This window comes from Nicotiana tomentosiformis, chromosome 12 (assembly GCF_000390325.3).
Source record: "Nicotiana tomentosiformis chromosome 12, ASM39032v3, whole genome shotgun sequence".
NCBI classification, from domain to species: Eukaryota; Viridiplantae; Streptophyta; class Magnoliopsida; order Solanales; family Solanaceae; genus Nicotiana; species Nicotiana tomentosiformis.
Genome location: NC_090823.1, coordinates 118,849,456 through 118,876,966, shown reverse-complemented (window position 1 = coordinate 118,876,966; position 27,511 = coordinate 118,849,456). Strand labels below are relative to the sequence as shown.

The 27,511-nt window shown below is 37.2% G+C and overlaps 2 protein-coding genes across 2 annotated transcripts; both read right to left on the bottom strand.

Annotated features, from left to right (window-relative positions):
* Positions 1-6,076: 6,076 nt before the first annotated feature.
* On the bottom strand, positions 6,077-8,682 carry LOC104109698 (protein JINGUBANG-like). Its single transcript, XM_009619045.4, has 2 exons — positions 8,025-8,682; positions 6,077-7,145 (listed from the first exon to the last, which is right to left on the bottom strand). The coding sequence occupies exons 1-2, from the start codon at positions 8,652-8,654 to the stop codon at positions 6,408-6,410; spliced, it is 1,368 nt and encodes a 455-aa protein (XP_009617340.1). The 5' UTR covers positions 8,655-8,682; the 3' UTR covers positions 6,077-6,407.
* Positions 8,683-9,550: 868 nt separating this feature from the next.
* On the bottom strand, positions 9,551-13,100 carry LOC104109697 (auxin-responsive protein IAA27-like). Its single transcript, XM_009619043.4, has 5 exons — positions 12,376-13,100; positions 11,095-11,321; positions 10,712-10,853; positions 10,368-10,429; positions 9,551-9,943 (listed from the first exon to the last, which is right to left on the bottom strand). Exons 1-5 carry the CDS (start codon positions 12,756-12,758, stop codon positions 9,900-9,902), a joined length of 858 nt encoding a protein of 285 aa, XP_009617338.1. The 5' UTR covers positions 12,759-13,100; the 3' UTR covers positions 9,551-9,899.
* Between the last annotated feature and the right edge of the window lie 14,411 nt (positions 13,101-27,511).

The following is a 27,511-nucleotide window of genomic DNA, read 5'->3' as shown; positions in this document are numbered from 1 at the left end:
GGAGCATGACTCCATAATTGAAGAAAACTCTATCCAAGATAAGGAAAGAGTTGGAAGTTAAAGATAACTAGAACGCATTAGACTTCTAGTTAATCCTTATTCTACTAACTCTATAAATATCAGTTTTGTTCTCTTTTAAAGGTTATACACACATACTAAGGATAAACGAATTGAGAGCAAAATAGCAATGCATTTTGTGAGCAATTCATGTGAGATTTAAGAGTGCGATCCTGAAGCTACATGAACCAGATTGAAAAACCAGCTCCATAAAGAGTTTTATGTGCTTTTCTTTATTTCTATTTCAAAGTGTAGTAGGCGTTTGAGTTGTACCTTTCAGCATTCTAAGAAGTAAATTGTACTAGGTACCTGAGTTGTATCTTTCAAGTTAGAGTTAACTTGAAGTAGTCGCAACAACCTATGGCTTGTTGCTATCGGGGTTAGAGTTAATCCTTAGGTTTGTACGAGGTTGTAAACTCTAGTTGTATTGTTCAAGTTAGAGTTTACTTGATCAATCGCAACAACCTGTGGCTGGTTGCTACAAGGGTTAGAGGTAATCCTTAGGTTTGCACGAGTTTGTAAACTTTGTTGTTGGCTCAAAGTTGTAGTGAAGTGTTTGCTGAAAATCCTACTGGGTAGTAGATCGTGATTTTTTTACCTTTTGAGCCGGGTATTTTTTACGTAAAAATTCTTGTGTTCTTTACTTTCTGCATTATTTATTCCGCAACTATAGTGTAAGGAACGCATAGAAGAACCAGGTCCTTCGATAATCCAGTGCACGCGAAAATCAGGCACCACACAAATTAACCCTCCCCCCTCTGTTGTGGTATTGAAGTACAAAATATCATGCTGGAACTCCAGTATATTATGCTGGAAGTTCACATGTAAAAAATTTGAACTTCAGTATATTATGCCGGAATATTTTTCGAATTTTGAACAGTGTTTTCGTTCAGATTTATCTTTACATGAAAAATGGCAAAATTTTGATTACTTTTGAAATTGTGGCTATTTCTCAATTACTACTTGTAAATCTGGCTATTTTTGAATTTCACCCGACCAACATGGAAGGGTGCTCTGCAAGAATGGCCTTCAAAGTGGATGATCTTAATGTTTTGACCACGATTGAACTAGAACATCAAGTTTAATAAGTGTTGCCCATCGCTTGCCTCATTATCAACACTTTTGAGTTTTGACCTTAAAGGCTTGATCATGGGTCAAGTGGAAGTCAAAAAATCAAGACCATAATTTCCTGAACGTGCAAACTATGTTACTATGATCCTTGCATCCCATCTTATTTCCGCGAGCACCATCATTAAATTAATGTCACATTAGACATTAACTTAAGAAATATACTTTATAAAACGGGCTAGACAATTATAAGCCAGAATCCATGTACTTTGAATTTCATATATATTGAGCCTGCATCATTTCGTTTATATTTAGCTAATGAAATGATACTAGCTAGCAATAGTGTTGGCCCTATAGTAGTCTATATTTAGCTAACGACGAAGCAATACCCAACACGATCTAGATCTTTATATGGGCGAACAACATTAAATAAAGAAGGCCAAATCTTGCCTTTTATGGATTAGCATCTGGAGGTTTTCAAAAAGTGGCAGGGGAAACCATCTATCCGAAGGATACAAGTGCAGTCTTGCTGTCAAATTGTAGATTTGTAGTGAACGAAAATATGGACCATCTGTTTGGTGTATGTTATAAGCCTCAAGTATAGGTGTGCTAATTCACAGGAGCCTACACAGGATCTTTCGAAAACAGCGTCGACATTTAAAGAAGTGAACTAATAGACATATCATTGCAACATCATATTCAAAAGACACAATTTGAGTCGTACCACAAAATAAAATTCAAGTATAATGCTTCACCTTTACTCGAGAGTTTTCATTTTTTAAATGTATTCATAATATTCTCATTGGAAATTGTCGAATTAAGGCTGAGCAGGTGTTACACTACTCTATTAATGTGAATGCAAGCTAGGGCTCAAGTATGGAGGAACATTCCATAAGCAATCGATAAGTAGCTTACCAATCTGAGTGCTGCCTCTCAGTATGAAACCTTAGATTGACTAAGGACTTGTACAACAAAACTAATATTCGGCCTAGTGATGGTGAGATAGAGTAATTTTCCAATGAGCTTCTGATAGGAAGTAATATCTGTAAGAATAGGATTTGTGATTCCTCCCACATGTGCATCATAGTCTACTGCGGTAAATCTGGCATTCACTTCTAAAGGTGTATTCACTGGTTTGGCTCCACTTAAGCCAACATCAGAGATCAACTCAACTGTATATTTTCTTTGATTGAGCAATATCCCATTCTGAGACCTCAGCACTTCAATCCCTTGGAAATATCTCAGCCCACCTAGCTCTTTTACCTTGAAGATCTTGTGCAATGTACTCTTTGCTTGGTCAACTAACCTTCCACTGTTCCCAGTAATAAGTAGATCATCTACATATACTAGGATAATAACTATCTCCTCACCTTCCTTTCTGGTAAATAAGGACTGATCATATGGGCTCTGAATATAGTTGGATGCTTAAAGAGCATCAGTAAGTTTTATATTCCATTGCCTGGAGGCTTGCTTCAGGCCATACAATGATTTGAGCAGTCTACACACCTTGTATTCCCCCTCTTTGGAACCCTTGAGGTAAGTCCATGTAGACTTCCTCTAATAGGTCTCCATGTAGAAAAACATTGTTGACATCCATCTGTTATATAGGCCAATTCCTTGAGGCTGCAACACTAATCACTATCCTTATAGTTACCATTTTGGCAACTGGGGAGAAAGTTTCATGATAATCCAATCCCTTTTATTGTATGTAGCCTTTAGCTACAAGCCTGGCCTTGTACTTGTCTACTTCTCCATTTGGTTTGTATTTGATCTTATATACCCACTTTGACCCAACTGCTTGCTTCCCTTCAGGTAGGTCTACCAGCTCCCAAGTCTGATTCTGCTCTAATGCACTGACTTCTTGTTGCATAGCTTCAATCCACTTCTGATCTTGGGATGCCTCCTTAAAGTTCTTGGCTATATAGAAGTTGAGAATAGACTGAGATATTCTTGATAGCATGTAGACAAGTGATCATACTCTACATAATTTGCAATAGAGTATGAACACTTAGCAGACTTCGCTTTAGCAGTGACATAATCCTTAAGCCAAATAGGTGGCTTAGTGACTCTCTTTCCCCTGCCATTTTCTGTCACTTGTTTACTAACACTGACTTCTTCTACTGGTTCTGCAACTTGCACGAGCTCATTAGAATCTGCAGATGGTGTATCAGGTTGTGAAGTAGTTGCAATGTCTTTTGTGTTTGCAATGTCTTTTGTGTTTATCTCATGGTAAGTACTGATATTATGTTATGCCTATTTCTTCTAATCCTGCAGAGTTACCTTCATGCTGAGTTGTGGGAGGTTGATCTACAGAAACATTATGGTCTTGTGAATGCATGTTAGTGCTTGTCATGTCTGTTATTGGCATGAACAATACATCCTCTTCATTTTCAATCTGCATGGATCTAAAAGGAAAGATCCCTTCTCTGAAGCTGACATCTCTACTAATAAAAAGGTTTTTTTTGTCCAGATCAAACAGCATGTACCCCTTCTGAGTTTCAGAGTATCATATCAACACTGCTTTTCTAGCTCTTGGGGCTAACTTGTCACCCCTAGGTAGGTTACTTGCATAACACAAACAACCAAATACCCTCAGATGGTCTAGCTTAGGTTCTTTACCATAAGTAGCTCATAGGATGTCTTCCCATCCAATATTGCAGTAAGTAGCTTATTGATCAAGTAGACTGCAGTTTTCACATTATCCCCAGAATTTAACTGGGATGGAACTGTGAATTTTCAGGGCCCTTGCAACTTTCAATATATGCCTATATTTCCTTTTTACTGTTCAATTCTGCTGTGGTGTGTAAGCACAGCTGCTTTAATGAATTATACCAAGAGAAGAAAACAATTCATTACACTGAGAATTGAAAAATTCTGTCCCATCATCTGATCTTAATGTTTTCACAGTGACATCAAATTGGTGTTTTTTGGTCCTACAATATGAGGCGTTCTCTTTGTAAAATGAGGTGTTCAACCAGACGAGCTAAAGAGCATTTCTTGTTAAGTGGTGTCACTATCCTCCCCAGACCCCACGTATGGGATAAAACTGGGTTTGATGTTGTTGTTGTTGGTGGTGGTGGTGTCATTTTGCGCTATTTGGTCAATTTCATACATAATTTTTCACGAGGCAATGTCGGATGACACCGCTTAAGCCAATGTGCCTCCGCCCAAATTCGCTGAACTCAACATAAAATCTCACTAAGATAATCTAAGTTCACTTTTTAGTAAATTACAAAACAATTGCAAAAATAAGCAAGGACTTTCATATAATCACTTATCATCTAATGCACTAAAGTGATCTTGAACAGCTGTGTAGGATCAAAGATAGTATCTACTATATTTTATATATGATGAAAGAAAGTCTTTTTCAAAGATTCTCTATAACTTTATCTATGAAATCGATGTAGTATTTACTTTTTCAGAAAATTCTAACACTAGCGGAAATGCATATGCTTTTAATCATAGGAGAGAGCAATGAGAAGAACAGACATATGATCTCTACTATGATACCACCAAATTAAATAAGAGGGTATCTGCAAAAGGAGAGACGCACTCATACAGACAGAACTATTCCAAGGAAATAAACTTTTCCTTTTGCCATCTTTTGACGCAGAATTCAAGATTTCAAGAATAGTATACTTGATTCAGGGGAAAAGGTCACGGCAAAATAGTATATAAAACAAGGAACAAGTTAGGAATACAGTAATCAGAAAGCTTCTTCATATTTATACTCAAGCAGGAAGTACAAATCATTTATGGAAGACTGATGCAATCCTGATTTTAGAACTCACACTCTGAATTCAAAATTCACAGCGTTTAAATTCTGGATCTGTCACTGACCAACACAACCCTATGGTGTGTCTAAGCATCCTGTTTGGGTGCAAGCACTTTTCTACCAAATCACTTTTATTCTCGGCACTGATAATTATAGGATCCCTTATTGGTTTAAAAATAATATGTTACTCCATTTATCAGCTGCGGAAGAGAAGACAATCTCACAGCAATCAGTTGGCTTCTGATGCAGGGAGGGAATTACAATTGTAGCCGCGAGAAAGACAGCAACAAACTTACAGAAGTTAAACCTTATTGTTGGAAAGCAAATTCATTATTTTACCAGTGTATCAGCTAATGCGCTTGGCTCAAATAGAAAATTTGCTTGCCTCAAACCTATCTTCTTTTTTTAGTTTTGCAAGGTCTCTTACTCTATCCTGAACTAGTGTTTTACTTTCTTCAATCAACAATGTCACAAGGCTGGCTTAATGTTGAAATTGTAGGCCAAACATTTTTACTAACGTCCGTGTTTTCTCAAACTCTCAAATACTGTTTAAATGGAACAGTTTACTTATATGTTACCGTATTGAATTGTGTAAATTGTTTTTAAAGTGTTAAACAGCTCAAAAGAAAGACACAACTTCCCCACAAATAAAATAGATGGATTGCGTAGGATGAGCAAATCCCCCCCCCCCCGGTCTACAAGGAAAAAAGTCAATTTAAATGTCATGGTAGTTGTTGGATAATGCCAAACATACATCCTGCCTATGGCAAGGCCTACGAGGGCTGAGTTGGCCAGCGTTGGAGTTATAATCGAACATGGTGCTTTCTTGGTGAGCTTGGTTAAAAAATAAAGTTGTGCCCTTACTACCAGCTATAGCTTTTGGCATGATGGTAAGCGCTTGATCCTAATAAGTGATATCAAAGCCTCCAAGAGCAACACGCTGCATGAGGCAGGTATAGGGAGGGTGATCCTATTAAGTGATATCAAAGCCTCCAAAAGCAACATGCTACATGAGGCAGGTATAGGGAGGGGGATTGCTGGGTAACACCAACATCCTGCCAAGGCAAGGCCCGCGAGGGGGCTGAGGTGGCCCAATGTTGGAGCATAATCGGACATGATGCTTGCTTGGGGGGCTTTTATTAAAAAATAAAGTTGTACCCTTGCTATCAGTAAGCGTTTGATCCTAACAGTAGTAAATTTCAATTAATGCAAATTAAAAGAAAAATTTAATTATAAAAATTGTACTAGAACATTTATCTATTGCTAGTAGCTATATATATGGTGCTGGATCTCAATCTGCGAGGACATGGTACAAAGAATTCATTGGCCTCTTCTACTCTGTATCACAAAGTTGAAACCAGGGCAAAATCCGTACCCATTGTGACAAACAAGTCAGGAGTCAGGTGATACTCTGTCTGCACTTGCTAATTAAAATCGTGGATCCGTCTCTCATCTCTTGTTGGAAAACATACATCTTGCAAGAAATATAAAAGGGTGTCGTCCTTATTTAAGCGATCTCAAAATAATCACAAGCATTTTGTGAAGAGCCTTTGCCCTTATTATCACTGCTACTGCTGGTGCATCTCACACACCACATCTTGATAACTCCATCAAGACTTCCAGTGCAAATGGTGCAACCATCTTCACTCTCCTCATTATTCACGCGTCCAGGGAAAGCTGTAACGCACCTAATCGGTCCTCTGTGACCTTGCAAAATCGCCACGCAAACATGTTGACAATCTTGCTCCCTAAACCAGACCCTGCACGTTGAGTCCGCTGAGCCACTGACCAAATAGTTAGCCGTACTGGACAAGCACATGACAGAATGTGTGTGTCCAAGAAGTGCACCCCCATATTGTAATTGCCCCGAAAACCAACCTTTTATCCAATAATGAATGTAACCATCACTGCACCCACCATAAAGTACCCCACCATCAGTTGTTAATGCTAATGTCTTTACTGGTGAACATTTAGCTGGTAATGTCACAGTAAGGGAATGTGGCCTATCTCCACTACAAAAATTGCGACGCCATACTCGGACTGTGGCATCATCAGAAGCTGTATAGAGGACACCATCATCACCAACAACAATGGCATTTATCGGATCGTTATGGGCTTGGATTGTCTCTATGCATTTGAGATCAGAAATTCTCCATACTTTTACTGTTTTATCAAGGGAAGCTGAGTAAAGGATGTCATCTGATATGTTAATTGCCAGTGATGATATTGGCCCCATGTGCTTCATCTGTTATAATTCATTAAAAGGCATTTAATTTTTCTATCTACACAGAGAAATGAAGATCATATAAAGACTTGAAGTATGCATTAATTAGATGCTTCTGAAATGTGCTGAATTTGACGCTGGTGTGCTTTAATCACAAAGCTGTAGTTGGATATATAATAAATATGTTCGCAGCACTGTCCATGTCAAGGTTTGGTTTGCTGCAATTAATACAACCACTAAAAGATGTCCAGGCTTCAACTTTTACCAGTCCAAATCAAACTGGATACATATTTCTGAACAAATAATAATCTGATGAACTTAAATTTTGCAGCAACTGATATTAACCAGATGGACTTTAACTTTCCTACTTGCCGTTGGCACATAAGCAGTGGCGGAGCCACCTTACAGCAAGAGGTGTCAACTGACACCCTTTCGCGGGAAAAATACACTTTATAGGCAGATAAAGTTTTTCAAATTTTAAAACTTTTACGTACATATATCCCCGTCATAGACAGTGAGCTCCTGCGATCACTGTTTAATTATATGTTGGATCCTTTGCCTCATAGCAGTGACACGGAGCCAGAAATATATATAAGGGGATTTTAAAAAGTAATACTACTATAATATCATACATAGGATTTGAACCAATGATCCTATGCAATTTTTTACATATTTGCCCCTGCACTAGAATCTTCACAGGCTAAAACCATGCATAACATAATTTCCCTACAGCATGTTACTCTCACAAAGTCACAGTGAACATAGCAGTATGCCAGCTTACACAGTACGTCTTACCATAACCATTAATGCATACACATTAACAACAGTTAACTACTATAATCAAAATAAAATGCAAATAGAAACTCATATAAAACAAAATGAATAAATAATGTATATTACCATCTTATCTCTACCGGAGATATAGCTCCGGACAAAGCTTCCAACCTTAGGAATAGTAGCAACTCGGACATGCTTGATAACACCTTCCCAAGTCCTACGCCAAACCCGAATCTTGCAATCCGCATAGGCAGCATAAACCATATCATTTGACACTTGTAATGCAACAACCATTGACCCCCTCGTCTTAAGATGATCACATTCAGTGAACTCTGGCAACTTCCAAACACGTATTACATTAGCCTGAGACCCTGTATAAACGAGACCATTTGACGTAGCAACAGACAAGATCTGTCCATCTTTTTTTAACACAGATGAAATGCACCTATAAGTTGTTTGAAAGTGATGATCATCGGCTAATTTTGGATTGTTGAGCGTGAAGGAAAGTCGTGGAGTTGAAGGTTGAGAGTTGTGGAGGCATGTATTGGAAGAGAGAACTGAAGTGCTTAAACGAGGTGGGCTATAGGGAAGATTTTCAGAGAAATTAGAAGGTTCTTTTGTAGAAAAACTTCTCAAGAAACTGTGGTTAGGTCTTATGGCGAAAGATGGAGCTGAAGCAGGTGAATTAGGAGTCTCAAAGTCCATTGCTGAAGCCATGTCTATGTCTAGATCTCTCTCTATTTCAAAGGACATAACGAAGGAAATGCTAATATTGAAGAATTGAAATGGTGTAGTGTATCGGTTTTAATGAAGTTTTAATGCTCTCAACTATCAGCTACCCCACAATGACGAAAACACTTGTAAAAATTATCCACCCAATCCATTTTTTCTTTTTCCTTTATGAAGAATTAACCTAGTTGTCTTATAATAATTTATATAGTCGGTTTATACGTGTATAATCATGTATAACTAATGTTATATGTGTACCGGCTACGAAAATGAAACAATAAATCCAGTCTGTTATTTTAGATCAATTAGAGGAAATGAGCTTTCATGACTCGTTAGATCTCTCATGTTTAAAAACAAATCTCTCATATGTAAAAAAATAATAATAATAATAATAATAATAAAATAAATTAAAATAAAATAAAATAATAATAAATAGGGTCATAAAATTAAAAATAAATTTGTAATGGGCCACAAAACTATTTGACCCGATCAATTATAACGTAAGGACTTTAAGTTATATATAATGACAATATAATAAAATTGTTACACTAATAGTGTTTGACCTATTATAACATGTTGCTTACTATTTATTCTAGGTCATCAATTAATGTCATTAAACAGAGATATTTTTTTATGTCATCAGTGCGTAGAACTTAATCTCAGAATGTAATTATAAGTAACTTTCAGCAATAAACATTAATTATAACTTGGTTAGAATCTTTTTTTTTTTTTTTTCGTTTCATTCGATACATATATGTTTTTGAATCTAGATAATACAATTAAATTTACTTTTGAAAGTTCATTTATGGTTTTTTCAAGAAATAGAATATTTTAAAAAATCATAAGAGCAAAGTTAATAAAAGGTTGAATCTTAAGAGGCAGGAGAAAAGGAACCTCAGCTACTAGAGAATATAGCAGAGTTCACCAATTATCCCTACATTTGGCATTCAAGTTAATAGCAAACAATAATTTTACATCTTAATTCCAAGCAAATTGGGATAGGCTTTACGAATCCTCACTACCTATATCACTTCATTCAAACTCATATCAATCCAATATCAGACAACAAAAATAAAAAATACTAGAAACACTAAAAATTTCAGCAGAGATGTATTTTCAGCCTACAAAAATCTTGATATAGCTGATCGTATCTTCTGGCAAGTTAGTTCCTCCCTTAATGTAATGGCTACAGAAATGAAATCAATAAAAGGATAATTTTTACACAAAAGCAATTCCCATTTTATGAATCTTTCTGCCTTCAAAGCTACTTCAGGCAACAATTTGGTTCTTGCACCTGCTTATGGCCCTTGGAGCTGCAAAGCAAGAGATTCAATTGAGTCATTTCAAGCCCAATTTAAGGCTAACAAACAAAAGATATTTTAATGCAATGTAAAAAACGCATAGCGGCAGAGGCGGATCCAGGATTTAAATCCTATGGGTTCAATTTTAAGATTTTTAAATTGAATCCATTATATTTTTAAAGTTATGGGTTCATATCTACTATATTTGCAATTTTAATGAATTTTTACATATAAATTTTTATTCCGCGTCGAAAGTTATGGGTTCAGTTGAACCCGTAGCCAGTATGCCACATCCGCCACTGCATAGCGGTATTCTTAAAGAGGACTATAAGATGGTTTTCCCCGACTCAAGGAGGCGAGTTGCCATCGATAAGTGCAGATGGAGCAAGTAGCAAGTGTTACATGGCATGCACAAGATATTCAGTACAAGACATACCTAGTCCGATTGCCTCTGAGCTTTTCATAATCCGCAGTCTCTTGCATGAGTCTATGAACATCCTATTTCAAGATCCGAATCAAACAATAAGTATATACATAGACAATGAATTGTCCATTTGAATAGCGTTCAAAACTTAAATTTTCCAATCAGGATCCTGAATTGAAGATCGGAGACGGGGAAAAGATTGATACTCCAAGTTAACGTAGACTCCAAGTTGCTACTATTACATTCCAACAACATATAGCCCAGTGCAAGTCATCCAAATAGAGCAAAATTGACAAGCAAAATCACTAAATCCATTTTCTAAAATCATAGAAAAGAATCTTGGAAGAAAAACTTACTCCCAAGGAACATCGCCTACAAGCATCCAATCACCATCCTTGTCTTCATAAGTCAGCACATACTCGGAACCATTGAGAAGATCCATCAAGCGACTTTCACTAAGCCCCTCTCGCCCAGGAAGTCCGTCAGAGGTGCATTGCCCTAAAAACGATTACACAAAATATCTATCACTAAGATGCATACTAATGGGTATGCGAACAAAGTCCCACGTTGGTAGTTGAAAATATTCGGAGACAAATTTTGGTATCAATTACTCCAGCCAAAAAGTATGTCCTATTTTGAATGCAAATAGTAGATAGTTTTCATTTCAGAAATTGAATTGCCACCTAAGACTTTGCACAAATGCTTGTTCTTTGCATTCTACTAAGAGAAAGATTTATACCAATGGTGAAGCAGCTGAACATCTTCTCAAGAGCTGATGAGAGCTCTGCATAGTTAGTGTAGGTTTTGACATCGACTTTTCTCAGGTATGGGGCACCATCCATGCTAACTTTAACATAAAGACAGCCTGCTCCTGATTTTCCTTCAGTCTCGTTATTCTTCGACGAATTGGTGGCAAGGGTGTTCTTTCGGAATGATCTAATTGGTGGCCATCCCACAACTAGTGCCCTAATAAAGAACATAATAGCAATCTAGTTATTAGGCTAACCCTAAAACCCCATAACTAAATTGTACAAGATGCAGCGACAAGACTCAATATGTTGACACTAATAAATACAGATACACAGTCTTTGTATTACAAAAATAATTAACATAAGTACATGCCAATTTCATCCCTTCAAGCCTCTTGCAGTGACAGAGCAGCAACAAGACTCAAAAATAGTTACACTAGTATATGCAGATATCTGGTCTTAGCATTAGAGAAAATATAAGCAGGGGTATCGGTCAATTTCATCCCTTTAAGCCTCTTGCAGTCAGAGTGACAGAGGCAGGGCTAAGGTTGCAAGTCCATCCAATTCAATTACAGAAAACAAGAGAATCGTACATCAACAACAAGAATCGCACCTTAATTCCAAGCTAGTTTGAGATCTACTTTATTTATCCTTTATATTAATTCCATTCCACTAGAGGCCGTTTCAAAAAGCCTCTCTACCTCCTAAGGATAGGGGTAAGGTGTGCGTACACACTACCTTTCCCAAACTCCACATGTGGGACTCCACTGAGTGTGCTGATGTTGTTGTTGTTGAGGCCGTTTCATTAAATGCATTATGCTACTATAAGAGTAATTCTTGGTACATCACGAAGACAGTCGCCCCCCCCCCCCCCCCAGACTCAATTTGTGGTTTTAGTATTAGAAATAAAAATAGCCTCTTGCAGTGAATTTGGTTCGGGCCAATTTCATCCCTTCGAGCCTCTTGCAGTGACAGAGCTAGGCCTAAGGTTACTAGTCCATCCAATTCATTTTCGCAAGAAAGAGAAACCTTTTTCAGCAGCAACACTAACAGATTAATTCCAAACTACTCGGGGTCAACTACATCAATCCTTTATATTAATTCCACATTTCATTTTCCACTCCATTAGAGGCTGTTTTATTAAAAGCAATATGCAAGAAGACTATCTTTTTTGTAGGTCACAAAGACAGTTTCCTTTTTACCATTAATTCCTATCAACAGGCAAAGCAAAGTACCAGACAGTTTAGGAAAAGAAAAAAAGGCAAACTTACTTTGAAGCATGAAAAACACCATTTCCATGTGCTGGAGTAGACTTTTTTTCTTCAACAGACTTTGGAGATTGAGGACCAACAGCCTTATCTTTCATAGAGGAGTCAATGGTATCAGAAAATCCCCTCTTAGCTCCTGACACAAAAATCTTCAAAGGGGTAACAATACCATTCTTATCCTCCAAATCTTTGCCAAAAAGAGATACCCCATTTGCAGCTTTCCTCGCTGGAGACCAAGAACCTGGCAACCCAAGTCTTAGCTCAGTTTCCTTGAGCTTCAGAACATTACTTTTCTCAAGCTCCTCACAATCAGTAGGTGAGGAAGATGAAGAAGAAGAAGAAGAAGAAGATAAACCTATGTAATCATGTTCTACTGGTATAGACATGGACTTTGAACAAGATTAGCAGCTCAAATACAGCTTTTACAAGAAACAGAAAAAGATTTAAAAAAAAAGTTTGTCAAGAGACTATTGAGAAAGCTTTGAATTTTGATATCTAACTAGAGAATAGAGGTTGGTTCAGGACATGATCAGGGTTCTGGTTCAAACAAGAAAAGGAGGAGGTTTTGTTGAACCAGAAAAGAAGCTTCTTTGGCCTTTCTGTACCGTACGTATTTCTTTTGTTTTAAGTGTTTGGGTCCTCCAATTAAAATATGGCAACAGAAAAGGGACGAATCTTGGAATAAAGGAACAGTTGTAGTGGGTTAGTGGCACAGGAACAATTATTCCAGATGCTTATCTGAAACAGTAAAGAAATAAAAGAACTAGAAACTAGAGAATGGTTATGAATAGAAAAATAAGGATTAATAAACTAAACAACGGTAAACCAAGTATAAAATGTAATGCAACGTTTCTTATAATAAGTTTTTTTTTTTAAGTTTAGTCCTTTTTTATTAAAAATAAAGAAATATCAATCTTCAATATTCCTCCGTAATTACTAGTATATCGTTTTAATTTATGTGACAACTTTTCAAAGATATTAACATTTGCTTTTTCAAACTTGTATTTTTTTTTCCATCTAAGTAATACTAGTGTTATTCTCGTATTGCTATTCTAAGATTTCGATCACTATCTCTTGTTTCTTCTGTTTCGATTATATTATTTTTCTGGCTATTGTTATTGCTTCTCTTCTCCTAGTTCTTTGTCATAACTATTGTGATTATGCTTTACTTGAGCCGATAATCTACCGGAAAAACTTTATCTTCACAAGATAAGATTAAGTTCTGCGTATGTAGTATCTTTCCTAAAATTCACTTGTGGTGTTATCACTCTGTTGTTATTGTGGTAAAAGTATTAACATTTGACAGAGAATGCCATAGCCATTATTATTAGTGTAAATATGGTTTTCAAATAGCATGATAAACAAGTAGTACTAGTAGTAACTATGGTAAAGCTTTTTTAAGTGAGGAAGAATTGCCTCCCTTGGTTGCAATAGAACTGTCCCTGTTAAGGTTTTCTGGTTAAGTTCGATGACCCATCACATTCATTTCTTTTTTAAGTGAAATTTTTGTACCAGCACACAATATTTAGCAATAAGTAATAAGTTTGCTTTATACTATTGAAGGCAGAGACAAAAAACCAAACTTTCACGTGCGTTTGTCTATTGTCTACAAAGGGGTGGGTCCTAACTCCTGTCCCTTGATTTGATAGTGTCTTTTGTCACTAGTTTTTGCGAATTCACCGACAACTCACTTTTATTCACCCGCTCAACCTTTTTATTTACCACTTCATCTTTTTGTTTCTCTGAGCTTTTGCTATGTCGTTTAGATGCTTTTTTTAAAGAAACTATTTTTCATTAAAAAAGTACTACTACTACTTTCTTAATCCATGTGATTCGTTAAACTCATATTATTAATGCAAACTCAGCGATTCGTTGATATTATTAACAATCTTAAACAAATATTATTATTATTTTTCTAAAAAAAAATTTGCTTTCCAAACAAATAAGAGAAAATTACTTATGATATTCTGAAAATATTTTTAATCAATCATGCGCAGAAAATCTTTACATGTCTTCTACAAGCTTAATTCGGCCTACCCTTATCAAAAAGAGATTCACATAGAAAAAAATATACTTTTTTCGTCTCAATTTATATGATACGTTCTTTCAGTTAGTCTAAAAAATAATAATATATTTAAAATAATTTAATTTTAAATTGTATATTTTACTTTCAATAAATAATTTTTGACTACAAATTTCAATATTGTGATTAAGTAATTCTTGAATTACTTAGTATTCGTGTTTTATCGATTGGTTAAATTAAAAATAAAATATACAATGTATAATCTAAGATATGTGTTTTATTTAAACCTGAATAAATTTGTATTTCTATTTTGTATTAGTATTAGCACCCGCGTAGATGCGCGGACACTAATCATATCAAATATTTAAGTTATTTAGATTATATGTAAATAATCTTAATTAAACTTTTTCGATAAATAAAGATAATCATTAATTATTAATAAAAAATACTACATGAAAAAAATTAACCATTTCTTCTATTTCTTTTTTGATACCATTCTCGCCGGTGTCATTGGATCCTAAAAATAGTCAGCAAGCAAAATAATAACTCATATTTATGGCAAAAATAATCAAATGTTGAGACTATGAATGTGTCACGACCCCAATTTCTCTCTGTAGGATGTCGTGATGGCACCTAATCTCTAAGACTAGGTAAGCCTAACAATTATGCGGAATAACATAAACATAAAATTGAAACTCAAATCTCAACATATAACATAAATCAAACTGCGATTCAAAATAGATACAACTCCCAAAACCCGGTAGAAATAAGTCACAAGTTTCTAAGAGAAAATACTAAGTGCCTCTACACATCAAAGTCTAAAGAGAATAAAGGAAATAACATAATAAGGATAGAGGGGGACTCCGAGGTCTGCGGACGCTGGGGGATATACCTTGAAGTCTCCACGTACGGTCCAACTCATTGGTATCTGGTCTGGTAGGAAGAACCTGGATCTGCACAAAAAGATGTGCAGAAGTGTAGTATGAGTACACCACAACGGTACCTAGTAAGTGCCAAGCCTAACCTCGGTAGAGTAGTGACGAGGTCAGGTCAGGGCCCTACTAGAATAAAAGGAAATGAGGCGGAAAATATACTAATATAATGAAATAACTGAGAAATGAACAACAAGAAAATACAGAAAGGTAACAGAACAACAAATAGAGGTAGACAACAGGGGCGCTCCCGAGGTACCGCCTCGTAATCCTAAATATAAATACACAACAGGGCGATCTTCCGAGGTACCGCCTCGTAGTCCCAAAAGTAAATATGCACGATAGGAGATCTCCTGAGGTACCGCCTCGTAGTTCAAAAAGTAAATATGCAAGCAGGAAGGGTGTCACGACCCAAACCGATGGGCCGCGACGGACACCCAATGCCTTACTCAATCGAGTACCAATGTTACATATCCTTCTTATCGTACTATCATTGGCAAATGGGCCAAACGGGCCGTCATGGGCTAACCAGAATAAACATAAGGAAATACTCAATATAAGACGACCAAATCTGATATAAAAACTTATACATGTGACATACCGGCCTATAAGGCCAAAATGATCGCTCGTACACTGAACATAGGTCGATAAGGCCATACCATCTTTCATATACATGACATTTGTCTACATGCCTCTAAGAGTACATAAATATCATAAAGGTCGAGATAGAATCCCGTCATACCAATCAACACATGTCCTAATCATACTGGACAAATAAAAATTCCAGAGCAAATAGAGCGCACCGACACCTTCCGCTGAGCTGATAGCCTACTTGGAGGACTCTCTACCTGTCTAACGGGACCTGTTAGCATGAAACGCAACGTCCCCAAGCAAAAGGGACGTCAGTACAAATAAAGTATCGAGTATGTAAGGAATGAACATTAGTAAATAAAAGTCATGAGAGAAACATGGAGTAAAGGACTTGACATGTAAGTCTGAATAGCTCTGTGAATCATTTAATATTTAAAATATCATGCATATACGTATAAATCTCATACTATGCATAAGTATATGCGTTCATAACATCATCAAGCCTCTAAGGGCATCTCATCATATCATCTTGGCCACTGTGGGCAAAATCATCAACGTATACCATCTGATAAGGTGGTGGTGCGTATATAATACTGTAACCTTTTTTCATATCCCATATACATATATACGCGTATATAATGCCATCTGGTCATGGATCAATGTATATGTATAAATGAATGCAATGCAAGAGAAGTACGTCAATAAAATCTTTCGGAATGTCATAAGACCATTATGTCTTTGATTAATATCATGAAATAAACTTTATCAACTTACGTATTTTCTGAGACCCATGAACAAATGATAGAATAATAAGACACATGGGGTATCAAGAATATAGACACCCTAGTATTTCTATGAATAGAGTCATTTATGAAAGTTGCGTATTTTGCTCATTTTATTTGTATCATTTGGATCATGCCAAAAGGAAAGAAGGGATAGCCTTAACATACCTGAACCGATTCTCTTGAAAATCCCTCTAACACATGTCAATTGCGACAACACGTAACGGCGGATTGAAGTTGGGAAAAATCCATATGATATTCTTGTGAAAGATTGTATCGTGTTCTTTTAGAATTGCAAAATCCCATTGATATTATGCCAAGAAGTCTCGTATGAATTGAAGTAACTTACGTTACTATCACATATGATCTTGGATGAAATTTTCTTACTGAAGCTTTTCATTATTTTTGTAGAGATACAAAATGAATTAGAATGGTTTTTTAAGTCTTTAGGTACGGGCCCCACACTTTTGATAACTTAGCCAAACTTTTCTCTACATGTGCCACCTTTGTTATACGAGTAAGAGTCACAATTAGCTTTAGAATCCTTATTCCCTTGCTGCCACAAGGGAGGCCTATCAATCTTATCCAAACATGCCTAATTACATAGTTAATCTCCCACTAAAAATTTATAATTACTCAATTATTCACATAATTAAGAATTATCTCAAACTACTTAAAATACTACTCACTTTTAACATACTTTATACACCTCACTATCATGGTCATGTGGTACCTTGTATGGCACTAGTCCATAAATACGGAGTATTATAGCTTGGATCGTATTTTATCTCAAAATGTCAAACTTCGACGAAACTCATTTTCTTTGATTTGCTTAGCCTCTTACCTTCACGAATTTACGTATTACTTGTTTGAAATAGCGTAATACTGATAATCACAAAATAATCTCATTCCTAAGCTTACGTCGATTAACTTACGAAGAAACTTTAACTTACGAAAATGCGAGATGTAACATCTCATTTTCGAGTTTTTATCAATTTACTTATGATGTACTTTCACGTACGAAAACATGGGGTGTAACATCATTCTCCCCTTTGAAATATTCGTCCTCGAATATTGACTGATGCACTTATCATTATCATAATCTATAGTCCTTGCGAATACTTTAATACTCTTCTTGCCATCTAGGCAACTGTTCCGTGAATAAATCCAAAGGCCAGGGCATTCCCCCCTTTAGACCTCTTTATCATACCACGACTTGTGGTCGGAATCCTTCCGATCTCATAATTGTTGCTACATTCTATCATGCAGCATGTACTACTTTGACCTTGTAAATGTGCCTATGCGACTCTTCTCTCCCTTTTCCCCCAACTTTTAGTGAATCTCCAGGCCTCACTTTGTAAACATATACAGAGCTTGTTAAGATGTCTCTCTAGGCATCTATAGGTATACTGAAGTTCTTCGCTCGGTACTTTGTTGAACTTACGGATATTGCTATATCTTATTTCATAGACCCGGTTATTCGCATGACTTTACTGCATCTATGTAGGTCATACTATACCATAACTCTTACTTCGATTTATCATTACTGAGGTATGATACCAAACTCCAGGTTACTTTCGTTGCTTATCCTATATGTATAAATCTAAGTCCTTTAGTGCTTCCTCATTACAGTTCATCATAAGAATGACAGCCTAATCTCATCTCATACTTTATGGCTTTTATCCATCCATTGTTAATTCACCTCAATGTTGATCTACACTCTACCACTGATAACTTGAAACCTCTTACGTAATCACTAGGGCTCACATTGCATCGAGGAACATTTGAAGTGATCTTCCTGATCCACCTGGGGGCGATACTATACTTCCATAACCGTATTTCATAGCATCCCAATGTGATTCACCTTACGTGGGTATTTTAATCCTGTACAATTCATGAAATCCCCCTCTCTTTTTTTCTTCAAATCATTACTCAATCGAAGGCCCAAACGTCATTCGTTATCTATCATAATTCCGCCCTTATTCTACTACCAAGGTAGCATTCCATCTCTTCTAAATGTTATTAATCTTAGACTCCTTTGAGCTCATTCAGGCTATACTGAGCTTTCTATAACTTAGAGAACCCATCAGCTCTCTTGTTTTCATGGGCTTAATCCCGAGAACTTATCCATTCTCGTTACCTTCTCACTCACCTTTTCTTATCCTTACTCATGTCTTCCTAAAACCTTGTCGCTCCACCATACTTTAGCTTGCGACCTACACATATCTATTTATACTACTTGCAACTTTCCTTCAACTTGCTTGCACCATAGATTTCATTATGTTATTCTGGAACATCAAGCGAGCCATCACATCGTCTCCAACTCTTCTTTACTCTCTTGACTAGGCCTTTCGATACCTGGAACCCATAGGCTGGAAGATATGCCACTGACGACACCGCTATCATTCATGGATACTGAATCCCCGTGCTTCTAGCTTTTTATCCGAAGTATGGACTATTTACAACCTTCTGCACTTGAGTATCTTGTACGTTGTTTACCTTTACCTTACTTATCTTAAAATCTCGCATCACATCTTCTAATTCTTTCATGACCTCTTTTCCACATAGCTATAATTCACATCTATGACTTGAAGCTCTATTATAATACTTGCACCTCTGGTGCATACACGATTCGGTGGGAGCTTCATACTGACTTCTTATTAGGCTGGTACTTTTCTAACTTGATCTATCGTAGAGCCGTTATAGAATATGGTTGTTGTAATATCTCTCTTGTACCTCTGATATTAGAGTAATTCTGCAATGTTCTCAATCACAATTTCTATAATTTTCTAGGTCCAATAATCAGACTCCTGATTTACTTAGTTGATGTAATTCTTTAGTTTCCTCTTCCCTCTGGTCAACCTTTATAAAGGCTTAAGCTATCTTCCTATCTGCGGCTCATGGTACTACTTTAGCCTTTCATGGATGCTATGGAATATCCAGGATACAATCTTTTAATGATTCAATCCTTTGTCTATGACCTGGACTCAATTCTTTCTTTTAACTTATACCAGAGTCTTCTACGGCTGTATGATTGTCAACATATATGCTGCATGGATAATACTTCGAAATCTTGAGTGCATTCATAATGTAACTAACTCTGGATTAGATCGAATAATTCCTTTCGTTCCTTCTCAACTTTCTTTAAATGTAAGCAATTACTTTTCCTGGCCGTTCTGCCACTTGTTGCACGAATACTTGGCTTATTTTAGTGCCCACACATATTGGAATTCCATACAACCCATGTGATCTTGAATATCACCTTTTGATTTTTTTCTTCTTCCCGTTCATTAGCCACGATAGGTGCCACTTTCTTATGAAGTGCATACAATATTGTTGTGAGGCTGTTGTTACAAGACCGTTTCCTCTTTAGGTCATTGTGCTTAGGTTGAAGCCCTCTTCCTTATTTCCTCAACTAGTCTTTTGTTGTAGTACTTAGGGAAGACCCTCTGAGTTTTGTAAAGCTGCGAGCTTATTATGTCGTATACTCGATAGAATTCTTTATGTCCTTCCTCGCCTATAATTATCCATAGTTACTTACTTCCACGCCCTTGTGCTTGTAGGGTTGTTCCTGAGCTGTTATTTTGACTGTCTTCCCAATGACATTCTCTTTTATCTCCGTAACATTCATACGGTACCTTTAACTATCCCAACTCCTATCTGGATATTTCTCAAGGGTCAGGATGTCATATCTGCGAGACTGAATTTTCCCATGTTGGGGTTCACTCTGTTTATCTTGCACGATCTGTTGATTTGTCTGTATCCTCTTGTCTAGCCATAACTAGGCTCTTCCTGAATCAATTACTAACTACTCGTTGGCCCATTCTCGTATCAATATTCCGCGTAATCTTTCTTGGGTTATTTCCTTTGTCTTAACTTACCTCTCGCGCTGGCTCCTTATTTATTACTAACATCTCCGGCAGGAACCCTTACTTCCTTTCCTTGACGTCGTGTTTGCATAATGTTCTGGAATCGTAGCATATCAGTAGGATTTGAGTAAGTGCAGTCTCATCCCTTTCTCATTTTTATCGCATTCTTCCCTTACCGTTCCATAGTTACTAGAACTACTTAATTCTGATTTAATTTCACATCATTCCATATTCTCCCCTTTAGGGGAGTACTAAGATTTAGTGCTATGATAATCTACGTATAGATGTTTTACCTCTTCATCTTTGGCGTCTTTTCACATCATCGATGACCCTTTCTTGCCTTACGGAAATCCTTTTGAACCAAGGATAACAAAATTCCTTACTCCCGAGGGTGACACCTAGTATAACTGGCACACATGGTCCCTTAAGCTTAACTTTGCTCACATTTCTTGCCTTAGGGAAGCGTCTTCGTGAATGACCTTGAACGGGTATTCTTCTATCGTCCATTCTATTATCGCCGGAACGCAATCTTTGAAATTCTCGTGATGCCGACTATTATCAAATCACTCAATCCCTAATTCATATTTAGTTTATCTTGTTCACCAGCCCATACTAATTTCTATTACTCTGGGGTCTAACTTTTCCTTCTGGTAATCACATTAGAGTCACGAACTTATTTCTCGAAATAAGGATACGACTTTATGGCCTATACTCTTTTGTTGTCTCAAGGCCTGTCACCTCTCGTCTCTTCCTTTACTTGACTATAGACTCTGTAATACTGTCATTTTTTTGGTTTACCGTTGTCATCCATGTATCACATCTTACTCATAATGCTTCATTAACTCTCTTCTTATTTCCCTACTAATATTTATGTCTATCACTTTATTCTGAGAACTTCAGCAAGATATTCTTTTGCTTTTAGCTCCCCTTGCTCCATCCACTGGCTCTTCGGGTTGCCTAACATTCTTTCTCTACTAGGGACAGGAGCCATACTAAGGTAATATTTATCCCTTCAGGATTCCAGTGCCTATCTTTGAACATTCTAATATTCATATCTAGTTATACTATTCTAGAGTGCACCATCTGGGTGTCTCACAAGGAGATCTATTATCACATTTGCAATATCCTTCGAAAATGTCAACTAACGCAAATAATCCATCCACCATTTTGGGTCACTCTAACCCCAGCCGGATCCTGATATCCGTCCTTCTCTTATATTACTTTTGTTAGCCCCCATAGGGCATAACTGGGCGTCTTGTACCCTTCTTCACCTTGCTTCTGTTACTTATTGAAACTGGTATCTAGCTTTTGAACCTCTCATTACCTTTCACCATAGGGGTGGATAGATATTCTTTCCTTAAGGCTCCTTATCAAGAGGCTTACATGTCTTAGTACACACATGATCTACTGAAGACCTCACATTTACTCATCATGAGCATCATGCAAAATTGAGTTCCTCTGACTTAACTCTTTCATAGCCACATTCAATCCCTTACCAGCCATTTTTCTAGATGTAGGCATCGTCGTATTATGAATAAGATAGAGTTTAGGAAATTGAGTTCTTAAAACTGAGCGCTACCACACGATCTAGAGTAAGAAGAAAGAGTGACAGTCCTAAATGCCATGTAGCCTCCTGCTTATAAGCGTGGTTCACAACACACCCATTAACAAGACTCTACTAGACACGACTTGTAGACTCTCTAGGACAGAACTGCTCTGATACCACTTCTGTCACGACCCAAACCGATGGGCCGCGATGGCCACCCGGTGCCTTACTCAACCGAGTACCAACGCTACATATCCTTCTTATCGTACTATCATTGGCAAATGGGCCAAACATAAGGAAATACTTAATATAAGACGACCAAATCTGATATAAAAACTTATACATGTGACATACGGGCCTATAAGGCCAAAATGGTCGCTCGTACACTGAACATAGGCCGATAAGGCCATACCATCTTTCATATACATGACATCTGTCTGCATGCCTCTAAGAGTACATAAATATCATAAAGGTCGAGATAGAGTCCCGTCATACCAATCAACATATGTCCTAATCATACTGGCCAAATAGCAACTCCAGAGCAAATGGAGCGCACCGACACCTTCTGTTGAGCTGATAGCCTACTTGGAGGACTCTCAACCTGTCTAACGGGACCTGCGGGCATGAAATGCAGCATCCCCAGGCAAAAGGGACGTCAGTAAAAATAAAGTACCGAGTATGTAAGGAATAAACATCAGTAAATAAAAGTCATGAGAGAAACATGGAGTAAAGGACTCGACATGTAAGTCTGAATAGCACTATGAATCATTTAATATTTAAAATGTCATGTATATGCGTATAAATGTCATATCATGCATAGGTATATGCGTTCATAACATCATCAAGCCTCTGAGGGCATCCCATCATATCATCTCGGCCACCGTGGGTAAAATCATTAATGTATACCAGCTGATCAGGTGGTGGTGCGTATATAACGCCGTAACCTTTTTTCATATCCCATATACATATATATACATATATACGTGTATATATCGCCATCTGGTCATGGGTCAATGTACATGTATAAATGAATGCAATACAAGAGAATTACGTCAATAAAATCTTTCGGAATGTCATAAGACCATTTTGTCTTTGATTAATATCATGAAATAAACTTTATCAACTTACGTATTTTCTGAGACCCATGAACAGATGATAGAATAATAAGACACATGGAGAATCAAGAATATAGAAACCCTAGTATTTCTATGAATATAGTCATTTATGAAAGTTGCGTATTTTGCTCGTTTCGTTTGTATCATTTGGATCATGCCAAAAGAAAAGAAGGGATAGCCTTAACATACCTAAGCTGATTCTCTTGACAATCCCTCTAACACACATCAATTGCGACAACACGTAACGGCGGATCGAAGTAGGGGCAAATCCGTATGATATTCTCGAGAAAGATTGTACCGTGTTCTCTTAGAATCGCAAAATCCCGTTGATATTATGCCAAGAAGTCTCATATGAATTGAATTAACTTACGTGACTCTCACATATGATCTTGCATGAAATTTTCTTGCGGAAGTTTTTTTCATTATTTTTGTAGACATACAAAATGAATTAGAATGCTTTTTAAGTCTTTAGGTATGGGCCCCACACTTTTGATGACTTATCCAAACTTTTCTCTACATGTGCCACCTTTGTTACATGAGTAAGAGTCATAATTAGCTTTAGAATCCTTATTCCCTTGCTGCCACGTGGGAGGCCCATCAATCTTATCTAAACATGCTTAATTACATAGCGAATCTCCCACTAAAAATCTATAATTACTCAATTATCCACATAATTAAGAATTATCTCAAACTAATTAAAATACTACTCACTTTTAACATACTTTATATACCTCACTATCATGGTCATGTGGTACCTTGTATGAGACTAGTCCATAAATACGTGGTATTATAACTTGGACCGTATTTTATCTCAAAATATCAAACTTCGACAAAACTCATTTTCTTTGATTTGCTTAGCCTCTTACCTTCACGAATTTACTTATCACTTGTTTGAAATAGCGTAATACTGATAATCTCATTCCCAAGCTTACGTCGATTAACTTACGACGAAACTTTAACGTACGAAAATGCAGGATGTAACATCTCATTTCCGACCTATCATCAATTTACTTATGGCGTACTTTCACGTACGAAAACATGGGGTGTAACAAAAGGGATCTCCCGAGGTATCGCCTCGTAGTCCCAAAAGTAAATATGCAACTCATAAATTATGGAACCACGAATTTACTGCAAGCAATCCTATTGTTAAAAACCGAATACAATAATCAAGAAAATAGGTAATTTAACTAAGCATGTTGCAAGGATTTCAAGTAAAGGTTAAGACACGTAGACATGTGATACTAGGCTAAACATGACAGCTACACATGTTAAGGCAACTCGGTTAAGGAATTTAAAAGAATTCTACTCAGCAAGAACCGAAAGTTTCCACAATTAGCCCGTGTACGCACTCATCACCTCGCATACACGGCGCACACATATCACAAATTATTACAATAATACCAAATCCTAAGGGAATTTTCCCCACACAAGGTTAGACAAGTCTCTTGCCTCAACTCTGGCTCAACCAATCGATAAGGATGCCTTTCCCTCGATTTTCCGACTCCGAATGGCTCAAATCTAACCAAAAGTAATTACATATTATGAATACAACTACAAGAACTAATTTAAATCATAAATCTACGACTTTAGCAAAGAATTAAAAAATCGTTGCAAGAAGTCGACCCGAACCCACGTCTCGAAATCGGGTAAAAGTCACAAAATATGAACACCTATGTCACGATCCAAAACCTAACCCGTCGTGATGGTGCCTATCTCAATACTAGGCAAGACTATAATCTTAATAAACCACATATCTTTTAAATTTGAAAACATAATGATTAAATTTAGCGGAAGAAATCTCACAAGTACAAATATAAATACTCCCAAAACCCGGTGTCACTGAGTACATGAGCATCTAATATGAACACAAGTCTGGAAAATATATAATAGTCTGAGACCAAATACAGTAAACAAGGAGATAGGGAAGGAGAGGCAAGGTCTGTGAAACAAGACAGCTACCTCCGAATCTCCGAAAAATCAACTGTGCGAAAGAATCAATACTCGCTATGTCCGGGAACACTTGGATCTACACACGAAGTACAGGGTATAGTATGAGTACAACCAACTAAGCAAGTAATAATAATAAATAAGGAACTGAAGATAGTGATGAGCTACACAATTACCGTTCATTTTCAGTAATTCCAGCAGAGAATGGACATGCTATCAATTCCAGCAGTTTAATTCAAATCAGTTTTATACAATTCAAGTTCATGTAATCCGGAAATAAAATTTTTCAGAGAATTTCACAACAATGACAGATAGAAACTAAGTGCAACAACAAATGAAAAGCAAGTACAGCCTCTCAGGGCAACAGTTATTCAACTCGTCACAACAACTCAACCACTCGGCTCTCAGCCCTCAGCACTCACACTCAATGGGTACCCGCGCTCACTGGGGGTGTACAAACTCCGGAGGGGCTCCTACAGCCCAAGCGCTATAATCTACATGGATAACTCACGTGCTGCACGAACAACTCACGTGCCATAGGGTAAATATCTGGATATGCACGGACAACTCACATGCTATAGTATAATATAAGGATCCGCACGGACAACTCACGTATTGCACGGACAACTCACGTGCTATAGTATAATATAAGGATCCGCATGGACAATTCACGTGCTATTGTATAATATCTCACAATCAGGCCCTCGGCCTCACTCAGTCATAAGTCTCTCCAGTCTCTCGGGCTCTCAATAGTCATGATACTCAACCCAAATAACAATAGTATGATGCATCAATAATGAACAATAGAGACTGAGATAAAATAAACAGGTAAATTGTGACTGAGTACGAAACAATAATTTAGCAGATAATTCAACATGTACAGGACCTCTGTGGTCTTTACAGCACCATCACATAGCCTAAGCATGCTTCACTGTCAAATTATTATAGCACAGAAAGGGCACATAGCTAACGACAAGCTTATTCAACTTTTCAGTTTTACGGAATGGACCAAGTCCCAATTTCCACGGTACACGCATATACGCCCGTCACCTAGCATGTGTGTCACCTCCAAAATACTCACATAATACAATAATCTGGGGTTTCATACCCTCAGGACCAGATTTAAAATTATTACTTACCTCAAACCGCGAAATTCTTATTCCGCTAAGCCTTTGCCTCGTGAATTAGCCTCCAAACGCATCGAATCTAGCCACAAATAATTCGATTCAGTCAATAACATTTATTGGAATTAATTCCATAAGAAAAATGCAAATTTTCCATAAGAATCCGAAATTTAACTCAAAAATTGCCCATGGGGCCCACATCCCGGAACCCAACAAAAGTTACAAAATCCGACTACTCATTCAATTACGAGTTCAACCATAATAATTTCACTCAAATCCGACTCCGAATCGGTGTTCAAATCCCAAAATTTCATTTTATGAAATTTCTACAATTTTTCCCAAATTTCCTTCTCAAAATACTGATTACATGATGAAAACAACAATCTATTCATGTATGTTAACCAAATCTGAGTTAGCATCACTTACCCCGATGAATTTCTTGAAAAACCCACGAGAAATCGTTACAAACCGAGCTCTCTAGGTCCCAAAAATAAAATAATACCCTAGGCATCGGTTATAGAGTACACCCTCTGACCTCGCAATGTGCGGTCCGCACATTTCCAAGTGCGGTCACACATCCTAGTTTCTACAGTCGCACAAAAATTGTGCGGTCTGCACTTCGCAGCGTCTCCACTACCAGGCTTCAGTGAATTGGCCATAACTTTCTCTACATATGTCCAAATGATAATTTCATTACCTTTCTGGAAACTAGCCACGAAGGGCTACAAATTTTATTTGTGAATCATCTCCAAATTCCTTGTAGATCAAAAGATAATAGCTTCCGAAGTCGGACTAGTGAACCTTGAAAAATCACCAGAAGTGCGGCCGCACACAAAATTGTGCAGTCCGCACTAGGTGGATTGCGGCCACACACAAAATTGTGCGGTCCGCTTTTGTACTCCGCGGTCCGCACTTTTCCTCTGAAGTGCGGCCGCAATCAAAATTGTGCGGTTCACACTTTTTCTCTGCGGTCCGCACTTTTCCAACAGTTCGAGAATAATATTTGAGTGCCGAAATGCCCGGACATCACTCAAAACTCACCCCGAAACTCACCGAGCCACTTGGGATCCCGTTCAAATATACCAACAAGTTTTATAACATAACACGGACCTACTTGAGGCCTCAAATCACATCAAACAACATTAAAACATCGAATCGCACTTCAAATCAAAATCTATGAACTTTGAACTTTCAAATTCTATATGTTGTG

Bases quoted from the DNA above. Each gene is read 5' to 3' on its own strand.
- LOC104109698 (XM_009619045.4), bottom strand. From the start codon at position 8,654: ATGTCCTTTGAAATAGAGAGAGATCTAGACATAGACATGGCTTCAGCA. The intron at 7,146-8,024 runs GTAATATACATT...GAATTATAACAG, and splicing joins TCTCCGGTAGAGATAAGATG to ATGAAGCACATGGGGCCAAT.
- LOC104109697 (XM_009619043.4), bottom strand. From the start codon at position 12,758: ATGTCTATACCAGTAGAACATGATTACATAGGTTTATCTTCTTCTTCT. The intron at 11,322-12,375 runs GTAAGTTTGCCT...GTTCTTTATTAG, and splicing joins GGTGTTTTTCATGCTTCAAA to GGCACTAGTTGTGGGATGGC. The intron at 10,854-11,094 runs GTATAAATCTTT...AATCGTTTTTAG, and splicing joins GTTCAGCTGCTTCACCATTG to GGCAATGCACCTCTGACGGA.